At 48.0% G+C, this 15,000-nt stretch overlaps 1 protein-coding gene across 2 annotated transcripts in view; it reads left to right on the top strand.

Moving 5' to 3' along the window:
- si:dkeyp-117b11.1 (SH2 domain-containing protein 6) overlaps positions 1 to 15,000 on the top strand; it is a 45,027-nt gene that overhangs the window by 27,642 nt on the left and 2,385 nt on the right. Inside the window, exons 10-13 of one of the 2 annotated variants that reach the window (XM_055662045.1) lie at positions 2,026 to 2,060; positions 2,964 to 3,013; positions 6,468 to 6,551; positions 11,193 to 11,348. In XM_055662045.1, coding sequence (XP_055518020.1) covers positions 2,026 to 2,060; positions 2,964 to 3,013; positions 6,468 to 6,551; positions 11,193 to 11,348 — 325 coding nt within the window. The remainder of the gene's footprint in view (positions 1 to 2,025; positions 2,061 to 2,963; positions 3,014 to 6,467; positions 6,552 to 11,192; positions 11,349 to 15,000) is intronic. The other variant, XM_055662046.1, reaches the window with a different exon arrangement.

The following is a 15,000-nucleotide window of genomic DNA, read 5'->3' as shown; positions in this document are numbered from 1 at the left end:
GGGCAGCAGGAGAAATGGTTCAGTAGCTAACGTTAACACTCAGAAAGTCAACAGTCCTTCTGTGACAGGAACACCAGCCACTGAAAGTAAGCATGCAGGTACAGCAGGCAGTGAAGAAAGCAAATAACATGTTGACCTTCATAGCGAGAGGATTTGAGTATCGGAGCAAGGAGGTCCTACTGCAGTTGTACAGGGCCCAGGTGGGACCACATCTGGAGTATTGTGTGCAGTTCTGGTCTCCTAATTTGAGGTAGGACATTATTGTTATTGAGGGAGTGCAGCGTAGGTTCATCAGGTTAATTCCCGGGATGGCGGCACAGTACTGACATATGATGAAAGAATGGGTCGACTGGGCTTATATTTACTGGAATTCAGAAGGATGAGAGGTGATCTTATAGAGACATATAAAATTCTTAAGGGATTGGACAGGCTAGATGCAGGAAAAATGTTCCCGATGTTGGGGGAGTCCAGAACCAGGGGTCACACAGTTTAAGAATAAGGGGTAGGCCAATTAGAACTGAGATGAGGAAAAACTTGAATTCAAGAGAGAGTTGGATATAGCTCTTCGGGCTAATCAAGGGATATGGGGAGAAAGCAGGAACAGGCTACTGATTCTGGATTATATTAAATTGTGGTGCTGGCTCGAGAGGCTAAATGGCCTACTCCTGCACATATTTTCTATGTTTCTATGTTTCTATGTATCTATGACAGCTTAGAAGGTTGAAGGAAAGAAACTGCACATCGCTCAGTGCACCTTGCTGGAGATCAGTTGATGGAAACTGTGAGGTCCCATTGCATTCTCCCTCTATAGATGTTCAGGTCTCTGCTGTGAATTGTTACATGGATGAGCTTTGCCCACCCCTGAGACTTCAGCACAATGTTTTGTTCGAGGTATAGCATGGAAACAGGCCCTTCGGCCCACCAAGTCCATGCTAACCACCGATCACCCGTTCGCACTAGTTCTACGTAATCCCACTTTCTCATCCACTCCCGACACACTAGGGCCAGAGGCCAATTAACCTACAAACCTGCACATCTTTGGGGTGTTGAGGAAACCACATCACCCGGCCGAAACCCATGTGGTCACAGGGAGAATGTACAACATTTACCTCTAACAACCACATTGTCAATTCAGGTCATAAGGTCATAAGTGATAGAAGCAGAATTAGGCCATTCGGCTCATCATCTACTCCTCCATCCAATCACGGCTGACCTATCTCTCCCTCTCAACCCCATTCTCCTGCCTTCTCCGCGTAACCTTTGTCACCCGAACTAATGAAGAACCTGTCAATCTCTGCATTAAAAACACACCGCCACCATCAGTGTCAATGAATTCCACAGATTCACCACCCTCTGACTAAAGAAATTCCACCTCATCTCCTTTCTAAAGGTACGTCCTTTTATTCTGAGGCTGTGCCCTCTGGTCCTAGACTCTCCCACTAGTGGAATCACAACCACACTGTCATTGGGTCTCACCCTCAGGAGAGACTCAGTTTCTTCTTCCATTTCTCCTGCAACTGAATCTCACTTGTTTTCTCACTTTTTGATTAAAGGTCTCGGACATGAATTTTATTTTAATTTAGTTTTTGGGATACAGCGCGGAAACTGGCCCTTCGGCCCACCGAGTCCGTGCCGACCAGCGATCCCCGCACACTAACACTACCCTACACACACTAGGGACATTTTTTACATTTACCAAGCCGATTAACCGACAAATCTGCACGTCTTTGGAGCGTGGGAGGAAACCGAAGATCTCGGAGAAAACCCACGCAGGTCACGGGGTAAACGTACAAACTCCGTACAGACAGCACCTGTAGTCAGGATCGAACCCGGGTCTCCGGCGCTGCAAACGTTGCAAGGCAGCAACTCCACTGCTGCGCCACCGTGACCGCACTAAAAGTGAACTCTGTTTCTCTTTCCACAGATGCAGTCTGACCTGCTGAGTGTTTCCTGCACTTCCTTTGTTAGGCATGGTCTTGTTCCAGTTTGCTTTCCTCATTTAACACTGCTCGTTTTTATTTGCAGCGGATCGTTCACAAGAATGCCAGAAGATTTTACGGGTGAGTGATATTAGATAACGGTGTATAATATAGGAGTTTAATATGGACTCACTATAAACAAAGCACTTGGACCATTCTTCTCACTGGCACACTTCTGTCAGTCAGACACTGAATACCACTTTAGTTTTAGTTGTCATGTGTCAGGTGTACTGAGGTACAGTGAAAAGCTTTCGTTGCTGTGTGCTATCCAGTCATCAAAAAGACTATGTGTTCAAGAAGGAACTGCAGATGCTGGAAGATCGATGGTACACGAAAATGCTGGAGAAACTCAGCGGGTGCAGCAGCATCTATGGAGCGAAGGAAATGCATCAGTCTGAAGAAGGGTTTCGGCCCGAAATGTCACCCATTTCCTTTGCTCCATAGATGCTGCTGCACCCGCTGAGTTTCTCCAGCATTTTTGTGTACCATCGAAAAGACTACACTGTGCAATCAAGCCATCCACAGTGTACGGATACAAGATAAAGGGAATATCGGTGGTGCAAGATAAAGTCTAGTAACATTCGATAAGAGATAGTTTGAAGGACTCCAATGGGACAGAGGGGAGGTCAGGACCGCTCCCTAGATGGTGATTCGGTTGCCTGATAACAGCTGGGAAGAAACTGCCCCTGAATCTGGAGGTGTGCGTTTTCACACTTCTGTACCTCTTGCGCGATGGGAGAGGGGAGAAGAGGGAGTGGCCGGGGTGCGACTGGTCCTTGATTGTGCTGTTGGCCTTGCCGAGGCAGCGTGAAGTGTAGATGGAGTCAATGGAAGGGAGGTTGGTTTGTGTGATGGGCTTCCACCTGTTATAAGTAAGTCGGGTGCGTGGTCTATAGGAGGCGAGAGGAAAATTTCGCCAGACGAAACCTTCGGAAGATTTGCTATGCCTGTACATCCTCAATATCTTTTGTCTCTCGTTATCAGGGAATATAAGCACCAGCCCAATACCTTCTTTGCAAAGTCCTTTTGGAGAGGTAGGTGTGCTGTCATTGTACTGCAGCAATGCTGTTTGGTTATTTGGCTCCCAATCATTTTGCTCTCCAGTTAGTCTACAATAAGAATTGCGTTGTTCAGTTTCCGTACACGTGACATTTAAACAAATGGCTCTCCCTTGAATGATGCAAAAAGTTGGAGTAACTCAGTGGGACAGGCAGCATCTCTGGAGAGAAGGAATGGGTGACGTTTCGGGTCGAGACCCTTCTTCAGAATCTCCTCCGCCTAGTGGAGCTGGCCCTCAATAGTTTTAAACCTTGATTCTCTCTGGACTCTTGTAGGTATCTAACCTACAAACACCCCCCTCCTTCCGAGGTCGGAGTCTCGAGGTTGGAGCGAGGTGGACGGGCCATGCCACCGAGAAGAAAGAGGGACCTGGTGTGGGGGGGGGGGTCACCGAGAACTAAGGGGAACCCCGAAAATAGACACAAAATGCTGGAGTAACTCAGCAGGACTGGCAGCATCTCTGGAGAGAAGGAATGGGCGATGTTTCGGCTCAAGGCCCTTCTTCAGATGGAGAGTCAGGGGAGAGGGAGTCTAGAGATAAGGAGGCTGAGGTGTGAAAACGACAGATCAAAGCAGACGATGATGAGGAAATGTAGAATGGTTCATTGTTAGCTGAAGGGAAGGTGACAAGGAGGCTTACAGTCAGTGAAATTAATCAGGAGGACAGTGAAACTAGTCAGAGAACTAGGGTGGGGGAGGGATGGAGAGAGAGGCGATGCAAAGGCTACTTGGTTAGGGAAAGCAAGCCTAAATAAGAGGTAAGCAAAATAAGAAGTAAGTAAACCAACATTTGCAGTTCCTTTCCACACACTAAGGCAGGGGTGGGCAACCTTGTTCTGCATAGGGGCCGGGACGCATGGTCTGTGAGCGGATGGTGGGCCACATCTATCTCGTGTACACATGGATCCCGCCCCTGCGTGCCGGTGATTTTGGGTTACGGGCCGCATTCGCCCCGGGGGCCGTAGGTTGCCGACCCCTGTACTACAGGGACCCGGTGAGGCAGATGAGTACTTTTTAAAACTTTGTCAGCATCTTTGTCTGACTCTTTAGTGTAATTGTTATGCAAAACAAAAACTTTCACCAAGGCAGCAACGCTACCCCAGCGCCACCGTGCCATCTGGGGTCTCGCCCCCACCTCTCTGCCAGGTTTCTCCACCCCTCCCCCTCGCCCACCACCACTACAATCAGTGGAGAGGGGCATCGAACTGAAACGTCACCTGTCCATGTGCTCCACAGATGCTGCCTGACCTGTTGAGTTAGTCCAGCGCTTTGCGTCACTTTGCTCATTGCTAGTCCATTCCCCATGTAAACTGACAGTCATTACATACGTCTGCGGAGTAAGGAACTGCAGGCACTGGTTTAAACTGAAGACAGACGCAAAAAGCTGGAGTTACCCAGCGCATGCTTTTCACCAGGGATGCTGTCTGACCCGTTGAGTTACTCTAACATTTTGTGTCTACCTACGTCTGTGAGGTACTGTACTTCACAAGGCCACTTTACAACTTGCCATGAAGAATTTATCAATGTTAGTTTACTGTAGAGTAACTCCAATGCAATTTGCTATTGGATATTAGTATTGGTTTTATTACTGTCAAATGTACTGAGGTACAGTGAAAAAGTTTGATTTTCATCTCCTGGTATATGAGTACAACAGGGCAGCATGGTGTCGCAGCGGTAGAGTTACTGCCTCACAGCACCAGAGTCCCGGGTTCGATCCTGACTGCGGGTGCTGTCTGAACAGAGTTTGCACGTTCTCCCCGTAACCTCGTGGGTTTCCTCCGGGTGCTCCGGTTTCCTCCCACATTCCTAAGACGTGGGGGTTTGTCGGTTAATTGGCCCTCTGTAAATAGTAAATAGTCTCTGTAAATTGCCCCTAGAGTGCTGGTCGGCGTGGACTATGTGGGCTGTATCTCAAAACGAAGCTACACTGAACTAAACTGGTAGAGCAAAAGAGAAAATAAACAGAGCACAAAATATCATGTTACAGCTGCAGAGAAAATGGATAATGGCCATGGGGGTTGGCACAACATGGGAGAACACCGCAGCAGAGGGAAGAAATGTTTAAAAACCTCCCCCCCCCACCACAATCAGTCTGAGGAAGGGTCCCGACCTGAAATGTCACCCATCCATATTCTCCAGAGATGCTGCCTGACCCGCTGAGTAACTCCAGCACTGTAACCAGTGTCTGCAATTCCTTGTGTCTATGATTAAAAAGATGCGTTTCCTGTTAATACAGCACTTTCCATGCTGCTGGTAGCACCCGTTACTTGAACTTCCCAGTTCCAATAGTACCCAGCGGGACCACCCAGGTGTTAGTGCTGCTGCCTCACGGCGCCAGAGAACCACGTTTGAACCTGACCATGGATGCTGTCTGTGTGGAGTTTGCACATTCTTCTTGTGACTGTGTGGGAATCCCACCCCCACATCAGTCTGAAGAAGTGTCTCGACCCGAAATGCCACCTATTCCTTCGCTCCATAGATGCTGCCGCACCCGCTGAGTTTCTCCAGCATTTTTGTCTACCTTCGATTTTTCCAGCATCTGCAGTTCCTTCTTAAACAGAGCCTTAACTATGGTGAGGTAGATAAAAATGCTGGATAAACTCAGCGGGTGCGGCAGCATCTATGGAGCGAAGGAAATAGGCGACGTTTCGGGCCAAAACCCTTCTTCAGACTGTGGTGATTCTGGATCTTCTATCCATTCTCACTGTGAACAATTTTTTTCAAGCATCCTCATTTAGTTTAGTTTAGTTTTGTTTAGTCTTCTTCTTCTTTCGTGTGGCGTGCACAGCCTAAAGTTGTAGGACAACTTGTTCTATTTGATCTTCCGTTTGTGCACGTCGAGTTGATTGCATTAGTCGAAACAGGGCGGACCACGTGAAGGTTGCAATCTTCCACCCCGTTTTGTTTGGTTTAGAGATACAACGTGGAAACAGGCTCTTCAGCCACCGAGTCCAAGCCGACCAGCAATTCCCCGTACACTAGATCTACCCACACAATTTACAGAAGTCAGTTAACCAGTTAAGGAATAGGTGAAGTTTCAGGTTGAGACTTCAGGGCTTGATCCGAAACGTCACCTGTTCCGGTTCTCCAGAGATGCTGCCTGACCCGCTGTGTTACTCCAGTATTTTGTGTCTATCTTCGATGTAAACCAGCAGTTTCCTTCCTGCACGTGATCTATAAACCTGTACGTCTTTGGAATGTCGTGGGAAACCAGAGCACCCGGAGAAAACCCACGCGGTCACAAGGGAGATCGTGCAAACTCTACACAGACAGCCCCCTTAGTCAGGATCGAGCCCGCAGTGAGGCAGCAACTCTAGCGCAGTGAGGCAGCAACTCTAGCGCTGCACCACCGTGCTGTCTCTTGCGCTACTGTGTTGAACTTTATTGTGAACACTCATCCGATAATTAAGCAATTCTGTCCTTCCACAGAATGCCAATTTACAGAGCAAGCCTTGGTTTACAATCAAGTGCGATCGGAAGGCAGCGGAGGTTGCATTGCATGAAAACGGCCAGGTCAGCATCGGCTTTTCCTCACTTCACGTTTCCTCTTGAAGCCTTCAACGTCTAGAACTTCCACTGACTCACCTTTTAAAAACTTGCAACATTTCTCAACTCTGGTGAATTGTGCCACAGAATTCTTCCTTCCGTGCATATAGTGACAAACAGCCTTTGGTCTACCGTGCTGGTTTGTGTCCAGTCTAGATGGGCCTTCCCAAAGTGAGAGGGGCAAAGTTTAAAGGATGTGCGCGGGACACATTTTTTTTGGTGGGTGCCTGGAACTGGGTGGGTGGTGGAGGCAGATATGATAGTGGCGTTGTGGATAGGCACGTGGATATACAGGGAATGGAGGGAGATGGATCACGCAAAGACAGATGAGATCAGTCTAACGCCATCATGTACAGGCACAAACACAGTGGGCTGAAGGGCCTGTTCTATTGAAGATACTTTTAAATAGGCACATGTGGAGGCACGTGGATTTGTGCAGGCAGATAAGTATTCATAGTTTAGTTTAGTTTCGAGATACAGAAGGGAAGCAGGCCCTTCGGCCCACCGGGTCCGCGCCGACCAGCGATCCCCGCACATTAACAATATCCTACACCCACTAGGGACAATTTTTTACATTTACCAAACCAATTAACCTACAAACCTGCACGTCTTTGGAGTGTGGGAGGAATCCGAAGATCTCGGAGAAAACCCACGCAGGTCACGGGGAGAACGTGCAGACTCCGTACAGACAGCACCCGTAGTCAGGATTGAACCCGGGTCTCCGGCGCTGCATTCGCTGTAAAGCAGCAACTCTACCTATGCACCTCTGCACCGCCATGTTGGTCTTGGCATCTTGCTCGCCACAGACATGATGGGACAAAGGGCCCGTACCTGTGCTGCGTTGTTCTATGTTTTATTGTTACCTTCAGATTTTGTTATTGATTCCAACCCTAATTTTGCTTAGCTCTATAATTTTGCACTTGGGGATTTCCTTATACTTCTCTCTATATCTTCCATGTGCTTTTGATAATTGCAAGGGCACCACGGCCTTCATGGGTGGCACGGTGGTGAAGAAGTAGAGCTACAGCGTCAGAGACCCGGGTTCGATCCTGACTACGGGTCCTGTCTGTAAAGAGTTTGTACGTTCTCCCCGTGACCTGCGTGGGTTTCCTCCGAGATCTTCGGTTTCCTCCCACAATCCAAAAACGTACAGGTTTGTAGGTTAATTGGCTTGGTATAAATGTAAAATGTAAACTTGTCCCTGGTGTGTGTTGGGTAGCCTTAATGTGCGGGGATCACTGGTTGACACAGACTCGGTGGGCCGAAGGGCCTGTTTCTGCGCTGTATCTCTAAACTAAAACTAAACCATTTGTACAATCATAGAGCAAAACACATCCACAGTTCAGCAGCTTTTCAGCATGTATTTTGAAACCATTTTATTTTCCCCATTCTGCCAGCATCCTTAATCTTTCCCATTGTCTGACCAAGAGAAAAATTTTGAAGAATGGAAAAACAATATCTCTTGAAATCAGCTTTTGGATATTGCATACACAAACCATGTGTTATTTATTCACAAGGTGTGCCTGACCCAGGCATATCATGCATTTATTGGCCACCTTGAATTGCCTGAGATAGACACGAAATGCTGGAGTAACTCAGCGGGACAGGCGGCATCTGTGGAGAGAAGGAATGGGTGACGTTTCGGGTTGAGACCCTTCTTCAGACTGAAAGTCACGGGAAAGGGACACGAGAGATATAGACGATGATGTAGAGAGATATACCTGTAGAACAAATGAATGGAAGATGTGCAAAAAAGTAACATTGATAAAGGAAATGGGGGTTAGTTGTTTGCTAAGTGAAAACGAGAAGCTACTGTGTCTTCGGATGGAGAGAGAGAGAATGCAAGGGTTACTTGAAGTTAGAGAATTCAATATTCAAGTCATTTGCAAGCTGCCCAAGCGAAATATGAGATGCTGTTCCTCCAATTTGCTCTGGGCCTCACTCTGACAATGGAGGAAGCCCAGGACAGGAAGGTCAGTGTGGGAGTGGGAAGGGGGATTAAAGTGTCTCGCAAGTCAAGTCAAGAGTCGAGAGTTAAATTGTTCTGTTCCCCAGATAGGACAATGAAATTCTTGCTTGCTGCAGCACAACAGAATATGTAAACATAATACAGAACAGGAGATAAAAGTTCAGTGTGTCTATATATCATAGACCATATATATACACACAATAAATAAACAGATAAAGTGCAATAGGCTGCTATTGTTCAGAGTTTGTTTGATGGAGAGTTTAATAGCCTGATGACTGTGGGGAAGTAGCTGTTCCTGAACCTGGGTCTAACAGATTTCAAGCTCCTGTACCTTCTTCCCGATGGCAACGGAGAGATGAGTGTGTGGCCAGGATGGTGTGGGACTTTGATGATGTTGGCAGCCTTTTTGAGGCAGCGACTGCGATAGATCCCTTCGATCAGGTTGGTCCAGGCAGACTGACAGTTACTCCAGCATTTTGTGTCTATCTTCGGTTTAAACCAGCATCTGCAGTTCCTTCCTACACATTTTGAAGAGCCCGTCCGTCCCTATGCTGAATAATTTGAGGAATAAAGAACGTGCATGGTGCCACAAAGTTGTGTCGCAGCTGTGTAGTACTTTGGCTCAGCTGCAATTGAAGCATTGTGTGCTGCTGTGGTCGTCTTATCTCAGGAAGGATGTGGCTTTAGAACAAGTGTAGAAGTGGTTTACCAGAATGACGTCTGGATTTGAAGGTATGAGCAATAAGAAGAGATTGGATAAACTTGGATGCTTTTCTCTGGAGCGTCAGAGGCTGAGGGGAGAAATGTTAGAAGTTAACAAAAAATAACGAGGGGTCTAGGCAGGGACGATAATCAGAACCTGTTGCCCTAGGGTGGAAATGTCGAGACATAGAAACATGGAAAATAGGTGCAGGAGTAGGCCATTCGGCCCTTCGAGCCTGTACCGCCATTCAATATGATCATGGCTGATCATCCAACTCGGTATCCTGTACCTGCCTTCTCTCCATACCCTCTGATCCCCTTAGCCACAAGGCCCACATCTAACTCCCTCTTAAATATAGCCAATGAACTGTGGCCTCGACTACCCTCTGTGGCAGAGAGTTCCAGAGATTCACCACTCTCTGCGTGAAAAAAGTTCTTCTCATCTCGGTTTTAAAGGATTTCCCCCTTATCCTTAAGCTGTGACCCCTTGTCCTGGACTTCCCTAACATCGGGAACAATCTTCCTGCATCTAGCCTGTCCAACCCCCTAAGAATTTTGTAATTTTCTATAAGATCCCCCCTCAATCTTCTAAATTCTAGCGAGTACAAGCCAAATCTATCCAGTCTTTCTTCATATGAAAGTCCTGAGGGGGCAGAGATGAACAGAGATGTGTGGGGGAAAGTTTTTTATGCAGCTGCTTGGTGTGAGTTGCCTGGGGTGGTGGTGGAGGTGGATACAATAGTAGCATTTATGAGTGGTTTGGATAGGAACATGGATCTGCAGGAAATAGATGGATATGGATCACGAGTCGGCAGAGATTAGTTTAACTTGACATCATGTCCAGCACGGACATTGTGGGCTGAAGGGCCTGTTCCTGTGCTGTGCTGTTCTATGTTCTAAGTTGCAGTCATTGTGGATAAGGTGTTGTTGGGCATTAAAGGCCATGATTTACACCCAACTAGGATGGAGGAGAAATCACGGCCGTTCTTTCTTTTCGCATGCTATTGTTTTTTTCAAAATAAATTCATTCATTCATTCACCATCGTTGAAAACATTAGCGACGCAGTGGCGCTGGTTTCCGGCGGGGAACGGTGACGGACGCAACACACATCTCTGTCCTCCAGTTCCTGCGGACTTCCGCCACTGGATGTTTAGGATTTTGGTGTGTGTGTGTGTTTTATCATCGTTCCTTACAATGATATGTACGACAGTGATCGCAACTTCTACTGAAGTGTGGATGGCTATTGGCTCGTTAGGAGCTCATCCGCCCTTTGACAGGTCTTGTTTTTGGTCCTGCTGGGGGTCCACAGCTCCCTCCTCACCTGACAAACCAGGTGGGGGAGACGGTTTAGTCGCCGACTATCCGACCATGGAGCGGGTAGCACGGGGTTACATGGTACCCGGTGGCGGGGGGGAACTCCCCCCGACCTGACCATAGTAAATGGCATCAACTTATCACTAATGTCTGTACTGCCTCATCTTCTTACAAACTTCCTTCTTGTTTGACAGCCCCCTACACTTGGGATCAATAGCCCTGTACCATTTCATTAACCAAAATCGAATTGGCTTAAAGCTTAATTGGCTTAAGAATAAGGGGCAGGCCAGTTAGGATTGAGATGTGGAAAAACCTTTTCACCTAGAGAGTTGTGAATCTGTGGAATTATCTGCCACAGAAAGCAGTGGAGGCCAATTCACTGGATGTTTTCAAAAGAGTTGGATTTAGCTCTGAGGGCTAACAGAATCAAGGGATATGGGGAGAAAGCAGGAACGGGGCACTGATTTTGGATGATCAGCCACGATCATATTGAATGGCGGTGCTAGCTTGAAGGGCCGAATGGCCTACTCCTGCACCTATTTTTTATGTTTCTATGCTTCTAGCCAGTGATAAAACACGCATGTAACATGTGATGAATAATGCATGTCTCTTCTGACTTAAGGACGGTGCGTTTCTTGTTCGGCATAGTTCGGGATGTAATGAACACCAACCGTACACATTAGCTGTGTTGTACGGGAGAAGGGTTTACAACATTCCCATTCGCTTTAACGAAAGCAACAATCACTATATCCTTGGGAAGGAAAAGGCAGGAGAGAAGGTGAGTAGAAGATTAACAGCAAGGCGGCTGTCATCCATCTTAAGATGCATCGAGAGCCTGCGTGTTAGACATGGGGGTATTGTTATATTATGGGGAGCACGGTGGTGCAGCTGGTGGAGCTGCTGCCTCACAATGCCATGGTTTTACCCTGACCTCAGTTGCTATCTGTGTGGAGCTTGCACGTTCTACCTTGCCCCAGTTTTCTCCCACATCTCAAAGACGTGCAGGTTTGTAGGTTAATTGATCTCTGCAAATTGCCCTTAGTGTGTAGGAAGTGGATGAGAAAGTGGGATAACATAGAACATAGTATCGGTGGCACAGCGGTAGAGTTGCTGCCTGGCAGCGAATGCAGCGCTGGAGACCCGGGTTCGATCCCGACTATGAGTGCCGTCTTTACAGAGTTTGTACATTCTCCCTGTGACCTGCGTGGGTTTTCTCCGAGATCTTCCATTTCCTCCCACTCCAAAAGTTTGTAGGTTAATTGGCATGGGCTTGGCGTATGTGTAAATTGTCCGTAGTGTGTGTAGGATAGTGTTAATGTGCGGGGATCGCTGGTCGGTGTGGATTAGGTGGGCTGAAGGGCCTTTTTCCGCGCTGTATCTCTAAACTAAACTAAACTAAAAACATTGTGAACAGGTCAGTGTGGATTCAATAGACAATAGGTGCAGGAGTAGGTCATTCGGCCCCGGGATGAAGGTTCAAGGGCCTGTTTCCATGCTGTATCTCGAAACTAAACGTAGACTACAACTTCTCACAATGATATGGCCTTTGCACAACGTGATGGGTCTCACTTGATCCGAGTCACGGGAAGTTCAGGAGTTCATTCACTTCATCGTCGGCGGAGTTAAAATGCGACTCGGTTTGTTCGCATTCCTGCTCGCAGCCCTCTTGCTGCAGCAACGGTGTATGTTGATACTTTAATGCTAGTTTTGCTGCCTGCAAACAATAGCTGAATTCACTAAAAACTACCTGAAGTGGTCACCACAGGAGAGATAAAGAGGTGGAGTAGTGGGCTGAGAAACACCCGGGGACAATGTTGCCTTTCTTGCTCCCATCTTCTCATGACCTGGAATCTTACAGGCTTGGCCATCACTTCACTGAACACCGCCACTCAGTCCGCCTAGACCTACCTGATCTCCCATTTGCCAAACACTTTAACCCCCCCTCCCATTCCTACACTGACCTTTCTGTCCTGGGCCTCCTCCACTGTCAGAGTGAGGCCCAGTGCAAATTGGAGGAACAGCACCTCATATTTCACTTGTAGACAAAAATGCTGGAGAAACTCAGCGGGTGAGGCAGCATCTATGGAGCGGAGGAAATAGGCAACGTTTCGGGCCAAAATCCTTCTTCATATTTCGCTTGGGCAGCTTACACACCCCAGCGGTATGAACATTGACTTCTCTAACTTCAAGTAACCCTTGCTTTCCCTCTCTCTCCATCCCTCCCCCACCCTAGTTCTCCGACTAGTTTGACTGTTCTTCTGATTAAATTGTACTGGTTGTATGCCTCGTTGTCACCTTCCCCTCAGCTAGCAAAGATCTATTCTACATTTTCCTTCAACTTTGTCCCCTTTGATCTCTTGTTTTCACACTTTACCCTTCCATATCTCTATGTCTCCTTCTCCCCTGACTCTCAGTCTGAAGAAGGGTCTCGACCAGAAACGTCTCACATTTCTTCTATTCTTAAGGGGTTTGGACAGGCTAGATGCAGGAAGATTGTTCCTGATGTTGGGGAGGTCCAGAACAAGGGGTCACAGTTTAAGGATAAGGGGGAAATCTTTTAGGACCGAGATGAGAAAAACATTTTTCACACAGAGAGTGGTGAATCTGTGGAATTCTCTGCCACAGAAGGTAGTTGAGGCCAGTTCATTGGCTATATTTAAGAGGGAGTTAGATGTGGCCCTTGTGGCTAAAGGGATCAGAGGGTATGGAGAGAAGGCAGGTACAGGATGCTGAGTTGGATGATCAGCCATGATCATGTTGAATGGCGGTGCAGGCTCGAAGGGCCGAATGGCCTACTCCTGCACCTATTTTCTATGTTTCTATGTAAAACCATGCCTTTCACTATTTGCTAAATTTCAATGAGGTCCCCTGGATGTAGTCGAGGTAATGATTTCAGTGGGGCAGGAGCAAGCAGAAACAATGGGTCTGCCAGGGTTGATGTGCTGCCCTTTTCTCCAGAGGTACTGTCTGACCCACTGATTTACTCCAGCTTTCTGTGTCTCTCACCTCACACTTGTTGCGATTAACTTTCCATCCACTCATATCCTGCTGTAGCCTTGGACAACCTTCCTCGTTATCCACAACTGTTCCAACTTTTGTGTCACCACCAAACTCATTCATCATTCCTTCGACGCCCACATCCAAGTCATTAATGATGTCGCAAACACAACGGTCCCAACCCTGACATCCAACACCTCAACACCTTCATACTGACATGCTCCCATCCATCTGTGGAGCAGACTCGATGGGCCGAATGGCCTAATTCGGGCCTATGTCTAATGGTCAATGCTCTTGCCACGACCATTGTCTTCATCCTATTGCATTCTTGCTCCAATATCTTCTTTTGCACAGTCTTTTCCTTTATGCAGTCCTGTATAATTTATGCTTGGAGAAAAGGAATAGGTGATGTTTTGGGTCGAGACCTTTCTTCAGACCTGAAGTCTACCTGAGATAGACACAAAAAACCGGAGTAACTAAGCGGAACAGGCAGCATCTCTGGAGAGAAGGAATGGGTGACCTTTCGGGTCGAGACCCTTCTTCAGACCAGTTTGGGATAAGGGAAACGAGAGATATGGAGTAGATGTGGAGAGGTAAAGAACAATGAATAAAAGATAAGCAAAAAAGTAACCATGATAAAGGAAACAGGCCATTCGTAGCTGTTTGTAGGGTGATAACGAGAAGCTAGTGCGACTTGGGTGGGGGAGGGGTGGGGAAGTCCAGCTAATCCTTTTCGCCAGAGATGCTGCCAGTCCTGCTGAGTTACTCCAGCATTTTGGGTCTATCTTCGGTGTAAACCAGGCAAGAGCGGAACTCGCTATCAAAACATGGAGGGGACGGGGGGGACACAATTTTTTGGCGGGCGCGTGCGCATGCACACACTCACACACACGCGCGTGAGGCTTCGGAGGCTCAATCCAGTGCTAAATGCAGCTCAACTCTGCCTATCTCGCCGGGTTAACCTACAGCCCTGTCTGGACTGATGGGACACCAGCGCTGCTTCTCCACGCTGGCCATATTTCCCGCAAGCCCAGGCAGGTTCACCTGGCGGGACAGGCAGAGTTGAGCTGGGTTTATGGCTGTTTCTCTGTGCTGGCTGTGGGCCTGGGGATACAGCGCGTGTCTGACTCCCGACCTCTCTGGCCACCGGTGGGGGGGGGGGGGGGGGTGGGGGGCACTCGGGACAGCGTTGGAGAGCCGGCCGGGATTGATCCTGCCTGGGGATCAGGCGCAGGTCTGTGCCACGTCTTCCTCCTCCAATCGCCGCACTCTATCCTCAGTCCCACCCCCCCCCCAATTCCTCCCTTCTCCAATCATCGCGCTGAATCATGTCCCGCCCCCATTGCCTAGCGGAAAGCGGAGATTTTAAAACCGGGATCTCAAAACATGATGGGGGCCATGTCCCCTCTGCCCCCCCCCCGGGTTTTCCACCC

Source organism: Leucoraja erinacea, chromosome 35 (assembly GCF_028641065.1).
Source record: "Leucoraja erinacea ecotype New England chromosome 35, Leri_hhj_1, whole genome shotgun sequence".
Taxonomy (NCBI): domain Eukaryota; kingdom Metazoa; phylum Chordata; class Chondrichthyes; order Rajiformes; family Rajidae; genus Leucoraja; species Leucoraja erinaceus.
This window is presented reverse-complemented; position numbering and strand designations above follow the sequence as displayed.